This window comes from Manacus vitellinus, unplaced genomic scaffold, assembly GCF_001715985.3.
Source record: "Manacus vitellinus isolate BGI_N305 unplaced genomic scaffold, ASM171598v3 scaffold_24_pilon, whole genome shotgun sequence".
Lineage (NCBI taxonomy): Eukaryota > Metazoa > Chordata > Aves > Passeriformes > Pipridae > Manacus > Manacus vitellinus.
The window spans coordinates 5,903,897-5,919,383 of NW_021939798.1; the positions used below are offsets into that span (position 1 = coordinate 5,903,897).

Here is a 15,487-nt window from a genome sequence, read left to right on the forward strand (position 1 = left end):
GACCCACTCCCATGGGCTGCAGAGGACTTTGGCTAAGCCTCCCCAGCTCCATCCCTCAGGTGCTGCCACTGGGAGAGGGGGAGACGTTCTGTACCCTAAGCCCTGTGTGCTGTCTTTAGGGAGGAGATGGTGTGTGTGGCCCCGGGGGGACAGGTCCTGCTCCTGGGGCAGCACCCCCAGGAGGTTTCCTCTGCAGGTTCTTCCTTCTCCGCTTAACATTAGGATGAGCCAAGTCCCTCCAGGACTAAATATAGTCAAAGTATTCGTTCTTCGGCACGGACACAAAAGCTGTCGGGACGGAGCCGGGAGGTAAACGGCCTTTGAGGGCTGACTGTGATCTTCCCTCCGCAGGTCCTGGGCTGCCGCGCCGGGGCTCGGCCGAGCGCGGGGCTCGCCAGCCTGCCTGCAGCGCCGTCACCAAGAGGAATGCCGAAACGAAGGGGCTAATGAGCACCAGAGAGGGAGGATCTATAACTTCCAGATGGCAACGAGCCCATAATCCCTTTGGGAAGAATTAGGGACTTGTCAGCCGCAGCAGAGCCTGGTGAGGGGAGCAAAGCACGACACCTCTGGCTCCCGGAGTGCTGTGAGAGGCCGAGGGCATCCCAATGCCGACTGCACCGGACACCCTGCCCCGAGCTGCCTGGCTTTGTTTCACAGAGTCCTGTTGCTGCTGGGAGCCCATCCCCAAGCACTGAAGTATTTTTTGTTTTAATTGATTGCATGTTCTCCAACCAAACCCCATCCGGGTCCTGCTCCTCCCGACACAGAAAGGGACTTCTGCTCTTAACAGAAAGACTTCTTTCTTCTGGTTTTTATGCCCTGTGGGATTGTAAAGCGTCTTTCTTTACGGATTTCATCTTTCATCAGAGTGTGTTCTGAGGAACTGGGGGCTTATTCCCATGGCTTCATAAACCTCTGGGATCTGAGGGTCTCTGCCTTCTGCATTGCCGCTGCTCCCACCTGTCTGCGATGGGGCGCGAGCAGGAGCTGATCCAGGCCGTGAAGAACGGGGACGTACCCGGCGTGCAGAAACTGGTGGCCAAGATCAAGGCGTCCAAAAGCAGTGAGTACCTGGGTGCAGAGCCGTGGGCTCCCTCCCCTCAGCTGGGCATTGCTGCCTGTCCCGGGGTGCAAGTCCCTGCTGTGGGCTCAGTGCCGGTGCTGGCTCTGAACCCCGGCACACGAGTTATGCCACGGCTGGAGGCGGGAGCACAAGCACAGCCCATGTGAATGAATGACTGGGCTGTAAGCGATCCTGCAGCTGAGCTGGGGTTCCCCTCAGGCTCAGGGCCGTGGGCCACTGAGCAGGGACGGGCTGAGGGAAACGCCGTGGCAGGGGGAAGCAAACCGGTTGTGGGGGGACACTGCTGCAAAGGGTCTTTAGCGGTTGCTGCTCACTCCCGACCCTATGTATCTTGTGAAAAATTATCAGCCCAGCCAGTCGACTGGAACCAATCGTCAAGCCTTGAATTTCAGTCTGGTAATGTTTAACCCTTCAGCAGGGCTGTTTTCTTGCATGTGCTCTCAGAAAGGTCAATGGCAAGCACAGCTCAGAGCGAACAGCAGGTCTGGAGGGGTCCCCAAGGGCACCGGGGTCCTGCAGGTGCCACGTGGCATCTGGAGGAGATGGGGAGGGTGGAAAGGTGGAGGAGAAGATCGTGGCCAGTGCCACAGTGCTCATATAGGTAGCTGAGCTCCTGGTCACTTCTCCTGACATACCAAGAGAAGGAAACTGGGAAAAGTAAATAAAAGGGCTCTCGGTGCTGTGTATGGCTGGGGGAAGGTGTACAATGCCTGCCCAGGCTGTGGGAGTGTGGAACCCCCTGCCAGGGCTGCTCATCGTGGGGGGTCTTGTGGGTGTGTGTGGGAAAGCTGTCCTGAGGAGGGAGAAGATGCTTTAAGTCTTCTTAGGAGCAGCTCAGAGCAGAGAGGCTGGCACTGAGAAAGGCGAGTTAGGCTGAGGATTATAAACGTGAGGAGGGGATCAGGTCCCCTGGGTCAGCTACTGGAAAGCTGTGACTGGGGCCAGAACTTTGAAAATCCCAACTGTTGGGCCTTGAGGAGGTCTGTGAGCCATCTCCTCCACAGAACAGGGGGTGCCTGGTGACCCCTCCCTGGGTGAAGGGACTGGATGTTGTTACCTCCGTTTGCAGCTCAGGGACTGTGTCTATACAGGGTCCCTGAGCTGAGTAAGAGCAGTTTGCCCAGGGGGGTGGGTTGAAGGACACTCCGAAGGCAATAAATAACGTCAGGACCTGAGCGTCCTGCTGACTGACGGCAGCCTCGTTCCCCTGGCCTGATGTCCCACGGCTGGGCTGCGTGGGCAGGCTGGGGTGCCCCTGGCTCTCCTCCTCCTGCACCCCTGGAGGGTTGAAGTTACACTCTAGTTTCCTCCCGTCCCCTCCAGTAACTCTCTCCCAGTTCAACCCCGTCTGTTTTCTCTCTGGCGCCTTCCCCTCCCTCCAGCCGTGGGGCACCCACGTGAACATGTGTGTTTAACTCCCCCGCTGCAGCGGCGTCAGCAGCTCCCTCGGCTTATTTTCATTTTACTCCTTTATAAGGAGGGGGTGAAAAGCCCAGACCCCTGCAAGGCCACTGCTGCAAGCCCTCGGTGCGGCTCCTGTGCTCGACTCGCTGTGGGGGCTTGCCTGATCCCGGGGGTTTGCCTGGTCCTGGGGGCTCGTCCCCGGCATGGAGGGCATCGCTGCTCCCCATCGCTTACAGTTCTCTCTCCCTCCTCTCGCCGGTGCCATGTGAGCCGAGCATTTGCTGGCTTTGCCTCTCATTACAGCGCCTTTTCCATATGATAGGCTGAGATGCTGAATTTTTTATTTTTCGGTTGGTTTTTTGTTGTTTTTTTTTAAAATCCCTCTAAGAGTCCTTCTGCTGTCTCAGTGGATTGGGAGCTCGATCGCTGTGATCAGCCCTCTGGGGCTTCCTGTGCCTAAAAAAGTCACCGCACGTAAGCAAAAACCAAGCGCCAGTCCCGGCAGCGGGAACTTCAGGGACACGTTGTTTAATATTCTCCGAGCGCAGCCTCCTCCCCGCGCAAGCGCCGCCGCACAAGTGGGTCACAGCACCTATTATTATAAGGTGGTGGGATGGGCAGGGAGAAGGTTTTGGGGGCAGGGGCGGGAGGGGAAGGGCAGGCGAGGGCAGCTGTCCTGCCCGCGGGAAGGGGACGCCCGGGCGGTTCCGTGGTCACTTCTGTAGCCGGGGAGGGGGGGTCTCCTCTGGGAGAGGAGAGCCGGGCTGCTCCTGCCGGGCCAGCCGTGCTTTGCTGAGGTTCCCTGGCAATGGAAACGTCCCGCTTTTTATTTTCCTTCTCCCTCTCCCCTCCCCTCTGCGTCGGAGCGCTGCAGAGTTTAATTGAAATTGTTAAACGACCCGTCACGGCTTTGGCCTCTCTCCCCGGCGATCAATCACGTCCCCGGGCTGCCGCCCTCGCCAACAATGCGCCAGTTGGCCCGGCCAGAGCGGCTGAGCAGCACCGAGGGGCTGGGGCTTCCAGGGGAGGCGAGAGGCAGAGCTCCCCCGGCCGGGAATCCCATCCTGGGAAGGGGTGACTGCTCCTGGAGCTGGACGGTGCCCGGCAAGGTTTGATTGTCCCCATCCCTGGACATGCCGGACTAAGGAACAGGGGTAGAGGGGATGCCAGGGTGATGCTGGGAGGGGATGTGTGATGTCCCTGTGATAGCCGGGGGCTGGAGGAGCTGTGGAAGGCAATGGGAGCTGGACTCCCTATTTGCCTTCCTCGAGGGAGTGGCGAAGGTTTTTGTTTAAACGTGTGCGAAGTGCAAAGAAAGGGCAGCAGCTGAGCAAACTGGTGTTAAACTCTCAAGGACAGGCAGCGAAGCTCTGCTGGGGTTCAGCTGCTGCCTCGGGGAGGTTCAGCCAGCCCATTTCACCAGGGGCTTGCCCCATTTCCCTGGTTTTGGTGGGGCTTTCCAGACCTTAGGTGTGTCAAGGAGTGGGGTGGGCTCCTGGGACGTGGCTGTGTCTGGGCTGTGACCTAGCAAGTTCTTAAATGCTCGAAAAGCTTGTGGGGAACCTTGATTTTATCTCCACGCCTGGGTTGGAGCCCCTCATTGCTGTGTCCCAGCAGCACAAAGCACACTAAGGTCTTCCCAAGAGTGGTGCCAGCCCTCAGGTGCTGCTGTCACCCGTCCAGTTTGGCAGGAGAGGGACAATGCTGCTCCGCGTGCTGCGAGACTGCAGCAGGCAGATGTGGGATAACTCACTCTCACCCTTGAATTTCCTCCTAATCCCTGGTAGCTGTATCAGCTTAAGCCTCAAAGCGTGAGGTTTAATATCTCTCCTGTGATTTGTTAGCCTTTGCCACCGGCGCTCTGTGTCCCTGTTCTCTGCAGGAACACCCTTCATGTCCTACTGGGCTTTTTCTGCTTCTTCCAGTGGCAGCAGGGCCACAGTTGTTTGGGGAAGAAGCTGCTGCTTTTTGTAGTTTGGGGGTTATTTTGTAATGATGTTGGATGTGCTGTTGTCCCAACCAGCAAATCCTGCATGCCATCCTTTCACTGAGGAGTACCATCCTCTTCATTGCTGCTCCTGAGGGAGGTTTGTCCCAAGCCCAGCTGCTATATGTGGTCTGGCTGCAGGGCAGAGCCAGGACTGGCCTTGGGCAGGATCTTTATCGTTTCAGGCTGTGTTACACCCGATGGCTTTCCCTGTTGGCAGTGGTGCAGGGATGTCTGGGCACCCTGCCCGCACTGGTCCTGCCCTGGGCAGTGCAGGTGGCTGGACCCGGCTCTGCCGCCGAGCACAAGTGCGGCCCTGGCCACGTCCCTTGAAGCCCGGGTTTCGAGGACGAGTTCCCAAGCGTCCTTGGCTGTATCCTCCCCCCGCACGCTGTAGGTCTGACGGGCTGGACCGGCTCCGCAGCCGCATGCCGGCTTGGAAAGGCTGTGGGCACGCCTGCGGAGAGACGCCGAGAAACTCTGCCGAAATGGGCAAAACTCCCTCTTCCATCGAGCCAGGAGCGGGGCGAGGCCGTGCCCGGGGAGCCCGGCTGGCGGCAGCCCTGTGCTGGGGACCCCACCACCCCACAGCGTGCTGAAACCTGCTTCTGAGCCAGCCTGGGGTGGGTGGGCGGTGGGAGTGGGAGAAAAGAGGCTTCAAAGGCTCTGGCGAGTGTGGCAGCAGTGGGGCTGGATGATGGTGGGGCTGCAGCTGCAAGGAATGGGGGGGGTCCATCTTTTTTTCCTCCTCCTGTGGCTCCCGGCTTCCATGGGATGGGGATCTCCTCTGGTAGCCAGGTGTTTGCTTGGTGGGTTTTCCCATCCACATCCTGGTTTTCCCACCTCTCTGCCTGGAAGAAAAAGCCCCACATGGGCAGCAGGAGGAGCAAACGGGCGGTTGGTTTTCAGAGCTGGGCTCTGACGGGTGTTGTGTTTGGAAAAAGGGGCCCAGCTGCCACCGGTGCACCCAGAGCCGGGGAAAGCGTCACTGTGCCGAGTGCAGGAGATAAGGCACGAGCAAACAGCTTCACACAGGGAGATGGAGGAGCCCGGGCTGGACGTCAGCAGGCCTGGCCCCATGTCCCCCTGCACCCCATTTTCCTGTGTTAACAGATCCACATCTCCCCCCATCCCAGGTCTGTAGTTCTATCCCTAGCCTTTGAATACCCACTGGCAGAGCAGCCTGCGTCTTTTTGCTGTCAGCCTAGGCCACCTGCAGCTGCATTTTTTCTGGCTTGGTAAAAGAGCGGGAGGAAAATCAGGCTAAATCTGCAGAAGGGAATGAGTGTGGGGACTGTTGAGCCTGCTCCATCCCATGCTGCGCTCCTTTGGAGATGCCAGACAGCACTGGGGTATACCAGGGACTTGCTGTTCTCTCCACAAAACATGGAGGTCCCTCAAGGCCGTGGACAGAGCCAGGCTGGCAGCCATCCCCAATGTTGCAGGTAGGAGGCTGAGATTTGGGACAGGAGGGGAATTCCCATCCCTTAGGCACTTCCTGGTGACTCAGCCCAGATCAGGGGGCTCAGGTCCCCCTTCCCAAGGGCTGCAGAGGCTGTTTTGGCTGTCTGACCCAGAAACACAGGACAATTCGGATGACGACAGCTCGCAGGCAGACAGGGAGGGCAGCCCCAAGTCATGGGACATGGTGTGCCCGGCTGCCAGCAGCACATGGGCTCTGTAACCGGGACGTTTGCTCCCAAGGGCTGGAGAGAAGGGGACGTGGCAAGGACACTGCCAGCAAAGGCATCCCATCCTCTGGCTGGGGCTGGTTGCAGGAGGGAGCTGGTAGACCACGACAGCATCACTGTTATCACTCCTGCCACCACTCCATCAGGATCCCAGTACTGCTAGAAGGTTTTCCTGGGAAGGTGGGGGGTGAGTTATTGGATCCCAGTGGCGATGGACAGAATCCCAGGTGTAAGATGGTTTCCGGCTGGAAACCATCTCGCACCCGGCATCGCTCCGGCAAGAGTTAAAAGGGGGGTTGGATGCCGTGCGTGTGTGTGTGCATGCACGCGCCCTGCTTTGTTTTTAAAAGCGCCTCGGCTGTCCTGGATCCCCGCCAGACCCGGGGCCCGCCGCTGGCAAAAACTCCGGCAAAGGAGTATGAAAGGGGCAAGAAACTAAATAACAATAAACTACCTTTTTTTTTTTTTTCTTTCTTTTCTGGCTCCTCTAGCAAGCGAGAGGGTGGGGAGGAGCTGCGAGCACTCCGGCTCCCCCTAAATCCCATCCTGGCTTCCCTAAAAAAATCACACCTGGGATGGAGAGGGAGGGATCTGTTTGAACCTTCAGGCTGTAATATCACCCAAGCCTTGCCAAGGTGTCCTGGTGAGTCACAGACCTGTCTGGAGATGCCCAAACTGCTTGGAAATGGCTCTGTCGGGGTGATCTTTACTCTCCCAGGGAAGGGCTGGATAGTCTGGCCCATCCCTTGCTCCTGCGGGATGCTGCCTGGGGTAGGTGCTCAGCCACCCCAAGCCGTTTGCAACCCCAGGGAGAAAGGCCGGAGCTGCAACTGAGCACGGCTCCGATGGCGAGATAAGGGAGCAGGGAAAACCTGTGCGCGAGGCAGGTATGCGGCTCCTGCAGCATCCCAGACCTGGTGCAACACGTCCGGCTGCGCTTCCGCCAAATCCTGCCAGCGCCGCTCCCCCGCGGGCCCCAGCCAAGGCTGCGCAGGGAGCACGTGGCCCCCGGCGCTGCTGCCGTGCCCGGACCCCTGTCCCGGCCTCCCCCGGGTGCCATCCCGGGAGCTGCAGCCAGTATTGGCCGATCCCAGTGGGCGGCTGTGCCGTGAGGGGGGAAAACTCCCAGGGTTTCATAACACCGGCCGCGGGCATGGCTGGTTGTGTAAGGCACCCTGTCTGCTTGCAAAGGGAGTTGGCGAGCATGGCGAGGCCATCGAGTGCCCGGCACAGAGCTGTCCTTGGTGGCAAGGCTGGCTCGGGCTCTCCCACCCGCTTTGCAGGTGCCTCCTGCCCCCTTGGAGCATCAATCCCAGGGGCTGCTGGCTCTCGCTCTCACCCTCGAGCAGCCCATTGGGAGGCCTCACCTTGTTTCTTTGCCAGGACAGGCATGGATAAGCCTGAAGGGGGTTTTCCAGCTGTAGGTGAACTGGGTGCAGACAGTAATATGGAGACTGGATTGGGAGCCCCCTCCCGTGGGTGTCCTCTCTTGTCTGAGCAGGACACCCAACTCACAGCTTGTGTGGCCCCTCAGGGACCTGGGATGTGTCCCTGCCATGGTGAGGTCACGTGAGCACTGCTTGCCTCGGTGGCCTCCAAAAGGGGCCAGAGTCCTCCCTGGTGGCTAATCATTGTCTACATAGGGGACACAGGTACATGGCAAGCCTGGCCAGCGACATGGGGGTAGCCATGGCCCAGAGGTTGCTTTGGGCTGCAGCTCTGGCTGCTCTGGTTGGCCTGAAGCAGCTCTGGTTTGGTTTTGTTGGGCTGACATAGGTGGGAAGGACTGTGTCAGCCTTCCTGGCTTCCCTGAATGAGCACCCACTAATCCTGCTGGCTTAAAAAGAAGGGGAACGCTCCTCCTTGCAGGGAAGGAGACTGCTGCACAGACTGAAGAGCTGCCTCTGACCACGCTCTGTGTTCCAGCCCCAAGAGCTGCTCAAGCCTTGGGGGAACCCTCAGCTTCCTCCTAGCAGTGCTGGGACACAAGCAACTCCCTGTCTTGAAGCATCTGTCCCACTGGTTATATTTAGCAGCCCATGGACATCCTGGAGCTGCTTCTCTGTTCCTTCCACCCCAAACCTGCTGTGGGTGTGAGGGCGTTGAGCTCTGGGCCCCCCAAAGTCATGGCTCTGCTCTGTTCCACTGCAGCCTGCTCCGAATGCCTGCGGTTCGCTCTCCCAGTGCTTTCCCAGAAGGATTGGCACGGCTCAGAAAGCCCTTTGCCGGCAGGGTCTGGGGATGAGGCAACCCGCCGTGATCCCCTGGCCAAGGTGGGAGGCGCGGCGTGCCACAGGAGGGGTGGCACAGTGCAAGAAGAGGTGCCTTTTCCTACGAGAAGGAGCTGAGGGAGGTTGGAGGGTCTCTTTTCTCCCTGTGCTCCCCTCACTTTCTCCCCACCACCCCGCCGGGATGCTGCGAGGCGGCAGGTGGGGGTTTCTGTGCTCGGCTCCCACGTCCTGCCTCTGCCGCCAACTCGGGCTTGCCGGGGCCGTTCCCGACACGCACCGCCGTGCTGGGAAGGCGTAAACAGATCGGGTTGCCGGCAGGGGTCCAGGGAGCGGGCAGGCCTTGGCTTGTGTCCCACCATGGCTCGTCGGGCTGGGGTGTGGGGAGCACCCAGGCTGGGGTGGGATGGCGGGGGCTGGCCTGGCAGCAGGGTCCGTGCAGGCAGCAGGGTCCCTACAGGAAGCTGGGCACTGCCTTGGTTTGGCAAAGGGACATGGGTGTTGCTCCTGCCTCAGTTTACCTCTGGTGCTTAGGTGGGCCTGTTCTTTGACAGTTCTGAGGTGTTGATGTGCAGCCCCTAAGCCTCTGCCCCATCCCTGCACGGGAAGCTGCCGTGCCAACCAGAGCTCAGCCCATGGACTGGTGGTCCTCAGATCCAGCTCCCCTCATCTATCAGAGTTGCATTGTGATGCCTTTGACCTTGCTGTAAATCAGCCCCTGTCCTTCCCAAGGTACATGGGGGGGATGGGACTGCTCCGTGTAGCCTTTGTCCCCAGCTGGTCCCCAAGCAGCTGCTGCCTGGCTCTGGCGTCCGGGCTGGGCAATGGGAGGAACTCGCTGCCCTCCCTGCCGGCCCCAGAGCAGCTGGGACAAGGGGAGGGGGTCAGGAACGCAGTGCCCAGAATAGCTCCACAGTCACTGAGGGCCCCATGGGGATGGCAGGATGGGTGCGGAGTCCTGGGGTGGGTTCCTGCTTCCAGCACAGGGGTGGGGTGATGCCTCTCCCAGGACATAGACTTGTCACTGGCTACTAAGCAATTGCTGCTTCCATGTGGGGACACACAGAGTGGTGCAAGACATCCTGGTGATGCAGCTGTCATGTCCCTCTACTGTCCCCTGGGTATGGAATCCCACTGTAGACCGGGGTCCCAGGTAAATCCTTCACTACCACAGCTGCATGAAAATATCCCAATCCAGCTAAGGTACAAGAAAAGTGCCACTGGCCAGATGCTCAGCAGGAAGTTTGGTGATGGCTTCTCCCACTTTGTGGCATTGCACAGCCTGGAAACCCAGGCAGGCAGTTGAAGGCTCTGATCTGTCTGGCAAAGAGCCCTCCTGCTGGGCATGGGCAAAGCCATGCTGCTTCCATGGCCTCAGCAGGGAAAGGGGAGAGCAGCAGTAGGATCGTCTCTCGGGCTGCTTGTCCCAGGCTGGAGGGAGCTTGTCCTGTGCCTGCCGGGGTGGACTCATCCCACACCCATTCCCCACTGGCAGCAGCATGGAGCAACTGCTCAGTTCCCATGTGTTTTGGTAGGTGACCTTGCACCGGGGATGGGAGCAGCAAGGAGATAAGCCCTTGCTATCACTGGAGAAAAGATTTGGAGAGGGAGCCCTCCCCTCCGTCATGGCTTGGGAGCTGAGCAGCCGCTGCTGGGTGAGGTCCTTATGCTCTTTCCCAATGCAGATGCCATGAATGGCTGCAGCACCATGGCATCTGTGAGAGCAGTCACCCATCCCGCATCCCTTGGGACTGGCAGGAACCAGAGGCCACACTTTGTCTCTGGCCAGGAGGGAAAGACGTGGTTTGCTCAAGCTGCTCAGATCCAGGCAGCCGGAGGAAGCCAAGAGCCTCTCGTTTTGGTTTGGCAATAGAGGGTATAGGCAGGAGCCCCCACAGGAATGGAAATCCTTGGTTCCTAGGGAGGAAAACACAGTCCCCAGGCAGCATCTGTCCTGTCCCTGCACAGACTGGGCTGTGACCGTCCCAGGGGACCCCGCCGGCACGTCCCCAGGCAGGACTGGCGGCAGCACCGGCTCGCGGGGTCAGAGTTGAGGAAAGGCATCCGCAAGGTATTTTTAACCACGTGTGACTCCAAACTGGGGCCGCCAGCAGCCGTCTGAGGTTAGTCCTGGGCCGCTGACGGCTGGTTGCCCACGGCCTGGTGGCGGGGGGGGACTCTGGGGAAAATTCAGTTCCCGGCTGTCAGGGCCTCGGGAAGGAGTGACAGCACTTGAACCATCGACCTTCTGGGTGACCTCCCGGTGCCTCCCCTCCCATCCTGTGTGTGCCTTGCCCAGATTAGCGCAGCCAGGGTGGGGACAGCTGCTCCGTCCGCCCTGGCAGCGCCTGCTCCAGGTGCACGGCAGCTTCCCTGGGGCCAGAAGGGGAGGATGTCACAGGATTTCCAGCCTCCGCATCCCTGTGTGCTTTGAGTACTGGCTCCACCGGCTGGAGCAGCTCCTGGATGCCAAGCTGCCATGTGCAGGTGCCGGGCTGACACTGATGAGGACGGAGTGCCATGGGGCCATGGCAGCCTGGTCCTCCAGCCTCAGCCTTGCCCTGCTTCCCCTGGGAGCTGCATGATTGCTGCAACCCTCCAAGCACAGTGTAGGTGCTGGATCCTTGTTTTGCTTCCTCGAGCCCGCAGGGTTTTACTGGCCACTGTTGGCTGCTCTCATTTTTATCTGGGATTCACTGTTAGAACCATAAAATAAGCTATGTGCTCCTCTTGAGTGTCAAACCCCTCCAGGTGTAGGTGGGTTGCTGCGTCCCTGCCCGCCCTCCCTAATTAACTGTTGCTCAGATAATCCTTTACTGACCTGCCCTAATCTTCCTGTGCAAGGCCTGCCCTTCACTGCTGGCTCCTGTCACTCACCTTTCATGCCCCCTGTGAGCTTCTGTCATGTTCACAGCCCTGGGTACGTGATGGAAGATGGTACCCTGGGATGTGGCATCCCCCCTTGCAGGGCTGCCAAGGTTGTTTTCCCCACCAGCAGCTCCCTCTGTGCTCGTGCTCACACTGCTCTCACCGTCCCCCCACATCCTGCTTCCCCTCTTTCTTCCTCCCATTGACCTTCTGCCGGTTGGATTATTTTTCCCCAGATGCTGCAATCTGCATTTTTCCCCGGGTTGAATCTGCCTGGGTTTGTTCTCCTAATCTCTCTAAGTCCCTTTTGTGTTATTTCTGCCCTCGTCAATCTGTAGTGCGTCCACCACAGATTATTTTAATGCACTATTCGCTCAGTGTCGCATTAATGAGAACACTGAGGGTGTCTGTAGGTTCAGCCCCTTGGCCTGGATATCCAGGGAGCACCAGAGCCCCGCAGCCCCTTCCTTGGCTTCCAGGGAACCGGTTGGAGCCAGTATGGAACCAGCTGGATGGGAGCTAAAGTGTGTTGTTGGTGCTGCAGCAGATGCTCCTCTGGTGCCAGGCCCAGGGGTGGCTCCTGGCCCCGCAGTGTGCCCGGTGATGCTCGGTGGGTGCAGGCACTGCTCGCGCTTGGCCGCTGGCCCCCGCTGCTATCGGCCCATCTCTTCCCGCTCAGGAGGCGTCCTGTCCTTTCGGAAGGATGGGGGAAATGGAAAAGGCTCCACCTCTTCCCTGGGCAAATACAGCTCCTCTGAGTTCATATCCTGGAGAGCGGAATGGCCAGGTCCCAGCAGGGACGGTGACTTCACCTCCCGGTAACGCGCTTCCCCGGCCAGCTGGGAAAGGAGCCCTTGTATCTCCGAAGGAGCCGCCCGGCCTCCCCCACCCAAAGCCTTTCCCAGCTGCTTCCATCCTGGATGGGGCTGGGGGGGTGTGATTTCAGCTCCGTGGGGAAGAGCTGTTACTGTTCCCCCTTGCCAGGGGATCTGGACTGGGTGCATCACTTTGGGGTAGGCAACGGCTGCAAACCCCAAAATTTTTTTATGGGGAAGGGGAGCAAGTGCCATTCATCTCACCATGCAGCTGAAATCCTTCTGGGTGCCTGAAGCTCAGAGCAGGAGCACATGTTTGGCTTTTGCAAGGGGTGAATCCAGCCCCAAAGGCCTCCTGTGATGCTCTTTCCTCCCTCTGATATTTGCCCCTCTGTCCGTGCTGTGGCCATCAAACCTTGGGGGGTGAGAGCCGAGAGCTGCACCTTCTTCCCAGCTGCATGGATGGGGACAGGGTTTCCGACTCTGCTTTTCCTTTCATTGTTCTGGGAGCCTTCACTTTGAACAAACTGCCTGTTTTTTCCTGCTTTGCTTGTGAAGGGAAGCAGCAGGGGGGAATTGGGGGTCTGGCTGGGTCTCAGGGTGACTGCCTGGGGGTAAGTGATCGATGTCTGTGCTGTGCAGGGATGCTGCCCCAGCTCCCTCCTGCTGCCAACCTCTTTGAAATACTTAATTGTTGGATTTTCCCTAGGAAAAGGCTCACAGCTTTCCCAAAGAAGGAAAAAGGCTGCCAGTTGACTCCATAGTCCTGTTGCCATATCCCCAAACCCTTCCCTTTGCCTGTAGTGGGTCTGCAGCCCAGCCCAGGAGGGAAAGTGACCTCTCAAACTCCTCTGCCTTTGCCATCATCTGCCTTCACCATCATCCACCGTTGTATCTGAACACATTGCAGCTTAGAAGGAGAAAGCACAGATGAGGAGGGAGACAGAACTGCCAGAGGAGACTCAGATGTGCCATCAGCAGAGACAAGTTGGTGACAGGGACAGCTTGGACTCTGCGTGGCTGTAAGCCCTAAGATTTGGGGCTCAAGCCAGGGGTAAAGGCGGACTTCTGTTGAGGTTAGAAACAAGCATTTGGTGCAGGGATGCTCAGAGCACAGCGTCTGTGTCCTGCCCTCAGGATGCTGTGAGGAGCTGCCGGGAGCTCAGCTCCTGGAAGGTTACTGCACCTGCTGTGGGTTATTCCAGCTGGACCCAGGCTGCTGAAACCAGGAGTGGGGCTCGGTGTGACAGCCCTCGCACAGCCTGGGCAGTGTAAAGTCCAGGGTTTGATAGGTTCTCAAGGGATAAGACACCCATTATTCTCGAGGAGTTGCCAGATGCTGGTGTAAGGACAGATAAGGGGCCCTCTGCAGTGTCATGCTCTCCCATCGCTGCTGTTTGCCCTGTGTTGATGGGAGTCTGCCTCCCTGATTGCAGCCTCCCCATTCCTCCCAGTTAACCCAGTGGCTTTGGCCCAGTTGGAACCACCCCACAGTTCCTGGCTTGGCAGAGGACCTGTTTGTCAGCGTTGGTGGGGAGCCTATCCACAGGGACACTGGGGATCCTCAAACCCAGCACGGACCATTTGCAGGCAGGAAAGGACCCTTGGCATTTGGACACCTGTGGCATTTGGACACAGGGATGGGTGCTCTGCCAGAATATCCCAGGCAGCAGCACCTTGGCATCCAAATTCACCCACCACAACCATGGGAGACATTAGGGGATCCCCTGCCTGCCCAGGGAGCTGGGCACAGCACTGGGGTTTGGGGTGTGGGCTGGTGGCTGTGGCAGGCACCAGGGTCAGGAGCCCTTGGCTCTCACCCAACCTCTGTTCCAAGCTTGCTGGGCAACTCTGGTTGAGTTTCCTAACATCTCTGTGGCTGAACTCCTTCCCTGTCGAGGTGGGTGAATCTCCTCTGAACCTATTGGGAAACTGCTCCCAAAGCAGCCGGTCTGCCGGGAGGAGCCGGGTGTGGGTGGCCACAGCGGACGTGCCTGTGGATGGAGAGGCAACAGGGAAGGGTGATTCCTGGATTCCTGTGGAAGAGGGATGGACATCACCTCTTTGGGTCTTGATTTTGGGTAAGACAGTAAGTCTGTCCTGAATCCGGGCACAAACCCACTGTGTGCTGAGGCAGGGCCACCCCAGGCCATCACAGAGCAGGTTGGGTGAAGCTGCCACCTCCTGCCACCTCTGCCTCCAGCTCCTGAGGCTGCCACCACCATCAGAGACAGTTGGTGCTCTGCAGGATTGCAGCTGATTAGCTCCTCCAGCTGGTTTGTTGGCTTAGTGGTGACAGTCCCCAGGTGGATTTCGTTTTCCAAGGAGGGTATGTGTGTATATTTGGTGTGTCCAAAGCACATGGTCTCCCTCCCATCATCCAGGGTAGCAGGATGGTATTCCTGCAGTGACCAGACAGAGATCCCTGAATACAGGGTACTTGTAGCAGGCAGTGCAGGGATGCTCGGGGCTGGATACTCAGGGATGCTGATGGATGCTGATGGTGTAGGACGTTCAGAATGGTTGTTGAGGGATGCTCATGGCTGGCAGCACAGGGAAGTACATGATACAGGGATGCTCAGACCTGCAGCATGGGGAGGCTCATGGCACAGGGATACTTGCAGCCAGCAGCATGGGAATGTGATTTCCCAGGACGAAGGGAAGGGGTGAGAGTCTGTGACACAGGACCAGCAGAAAGATGTATCTCCAGTTAAGATCTGTGTGTCCTGCACAGCAACCCAGCCTTGTGGTGGAGGAGCTCTGCTTTGGTGGACAAAACCAGGGGGGTCACAGCACAGGCACTGTGTCCTGGAGCCTGATTCACCGTGTGAGAGCCAAAGGGCAGGACTCTCCACGGGATATCTGGGCATTTCCTTCCGCAGCCAAACCCAGGCGAGCGCGTCGCTGCTTCCGAATGAGCTGCTTCCAAACGAGCGGATCAACGCTTTGGAGGGATTGTGTCCATCTCCAGGGCCTCGGGGCGAAGCTCACGGGTGTCCCTGCGGAACGAGCTCTCCGTTGAAGGGCAGGGGGTGACTCAGGGTGCCCAGTGTGCTGGCACAGGGGGTGTTGGCGGGGCGAGGGCACGCCTGGCTCCACGCAGCCGGCACAGCCGGCGCCAGGCGAGCGCCTGGGGGGGTAAATACGAGTTTGTGCCGGGCCGGCTGCCAGCGGTGTGGGTGAGGTGCCCGCCCTGGCCGGCCATTCCCCGGGTGCCCCCTGCACCCCCCGAGGAACTCAGACCAGCCTGGCATCCCCACCATGGGGCTGCAGCCCAGCCCCACGGGGAAACTGAGGCACGGGCAGAGGGGGCTGTTTGGCCGGGAGAGGTGGTTGGGAATGCGCCATGGGCGGCTGTGCCATCCTGGTTAGCAGGGATCTGAAAGGCCAAGGGCCAGAGCCGGATC

At 59.0% G+C, this 15,487-nt stretch overlaps 1 protein-coding gene across 1 annotated transcript in view; it reads left to right on the top strand.

Moving 5' to 3' along the window:
- The first annotated feature begins 420 nt into the window (after positions 1–420).
- The window catches only part of CASKIN2 (CASK interacting protein 2), a 31,656-nt gene continuing 16,589 nt past the window's right edge, over positions 421–15,487 (top strand). The window contains 1 exon segment of the mRNA XM_018073246.1: positions 421–1,066. Within this exon segment, the coding sequence (XP_017928735.1) occupies positions 973–1,066 (94 nt within the window). The 5' untranslated portion in view covers positions 421–972.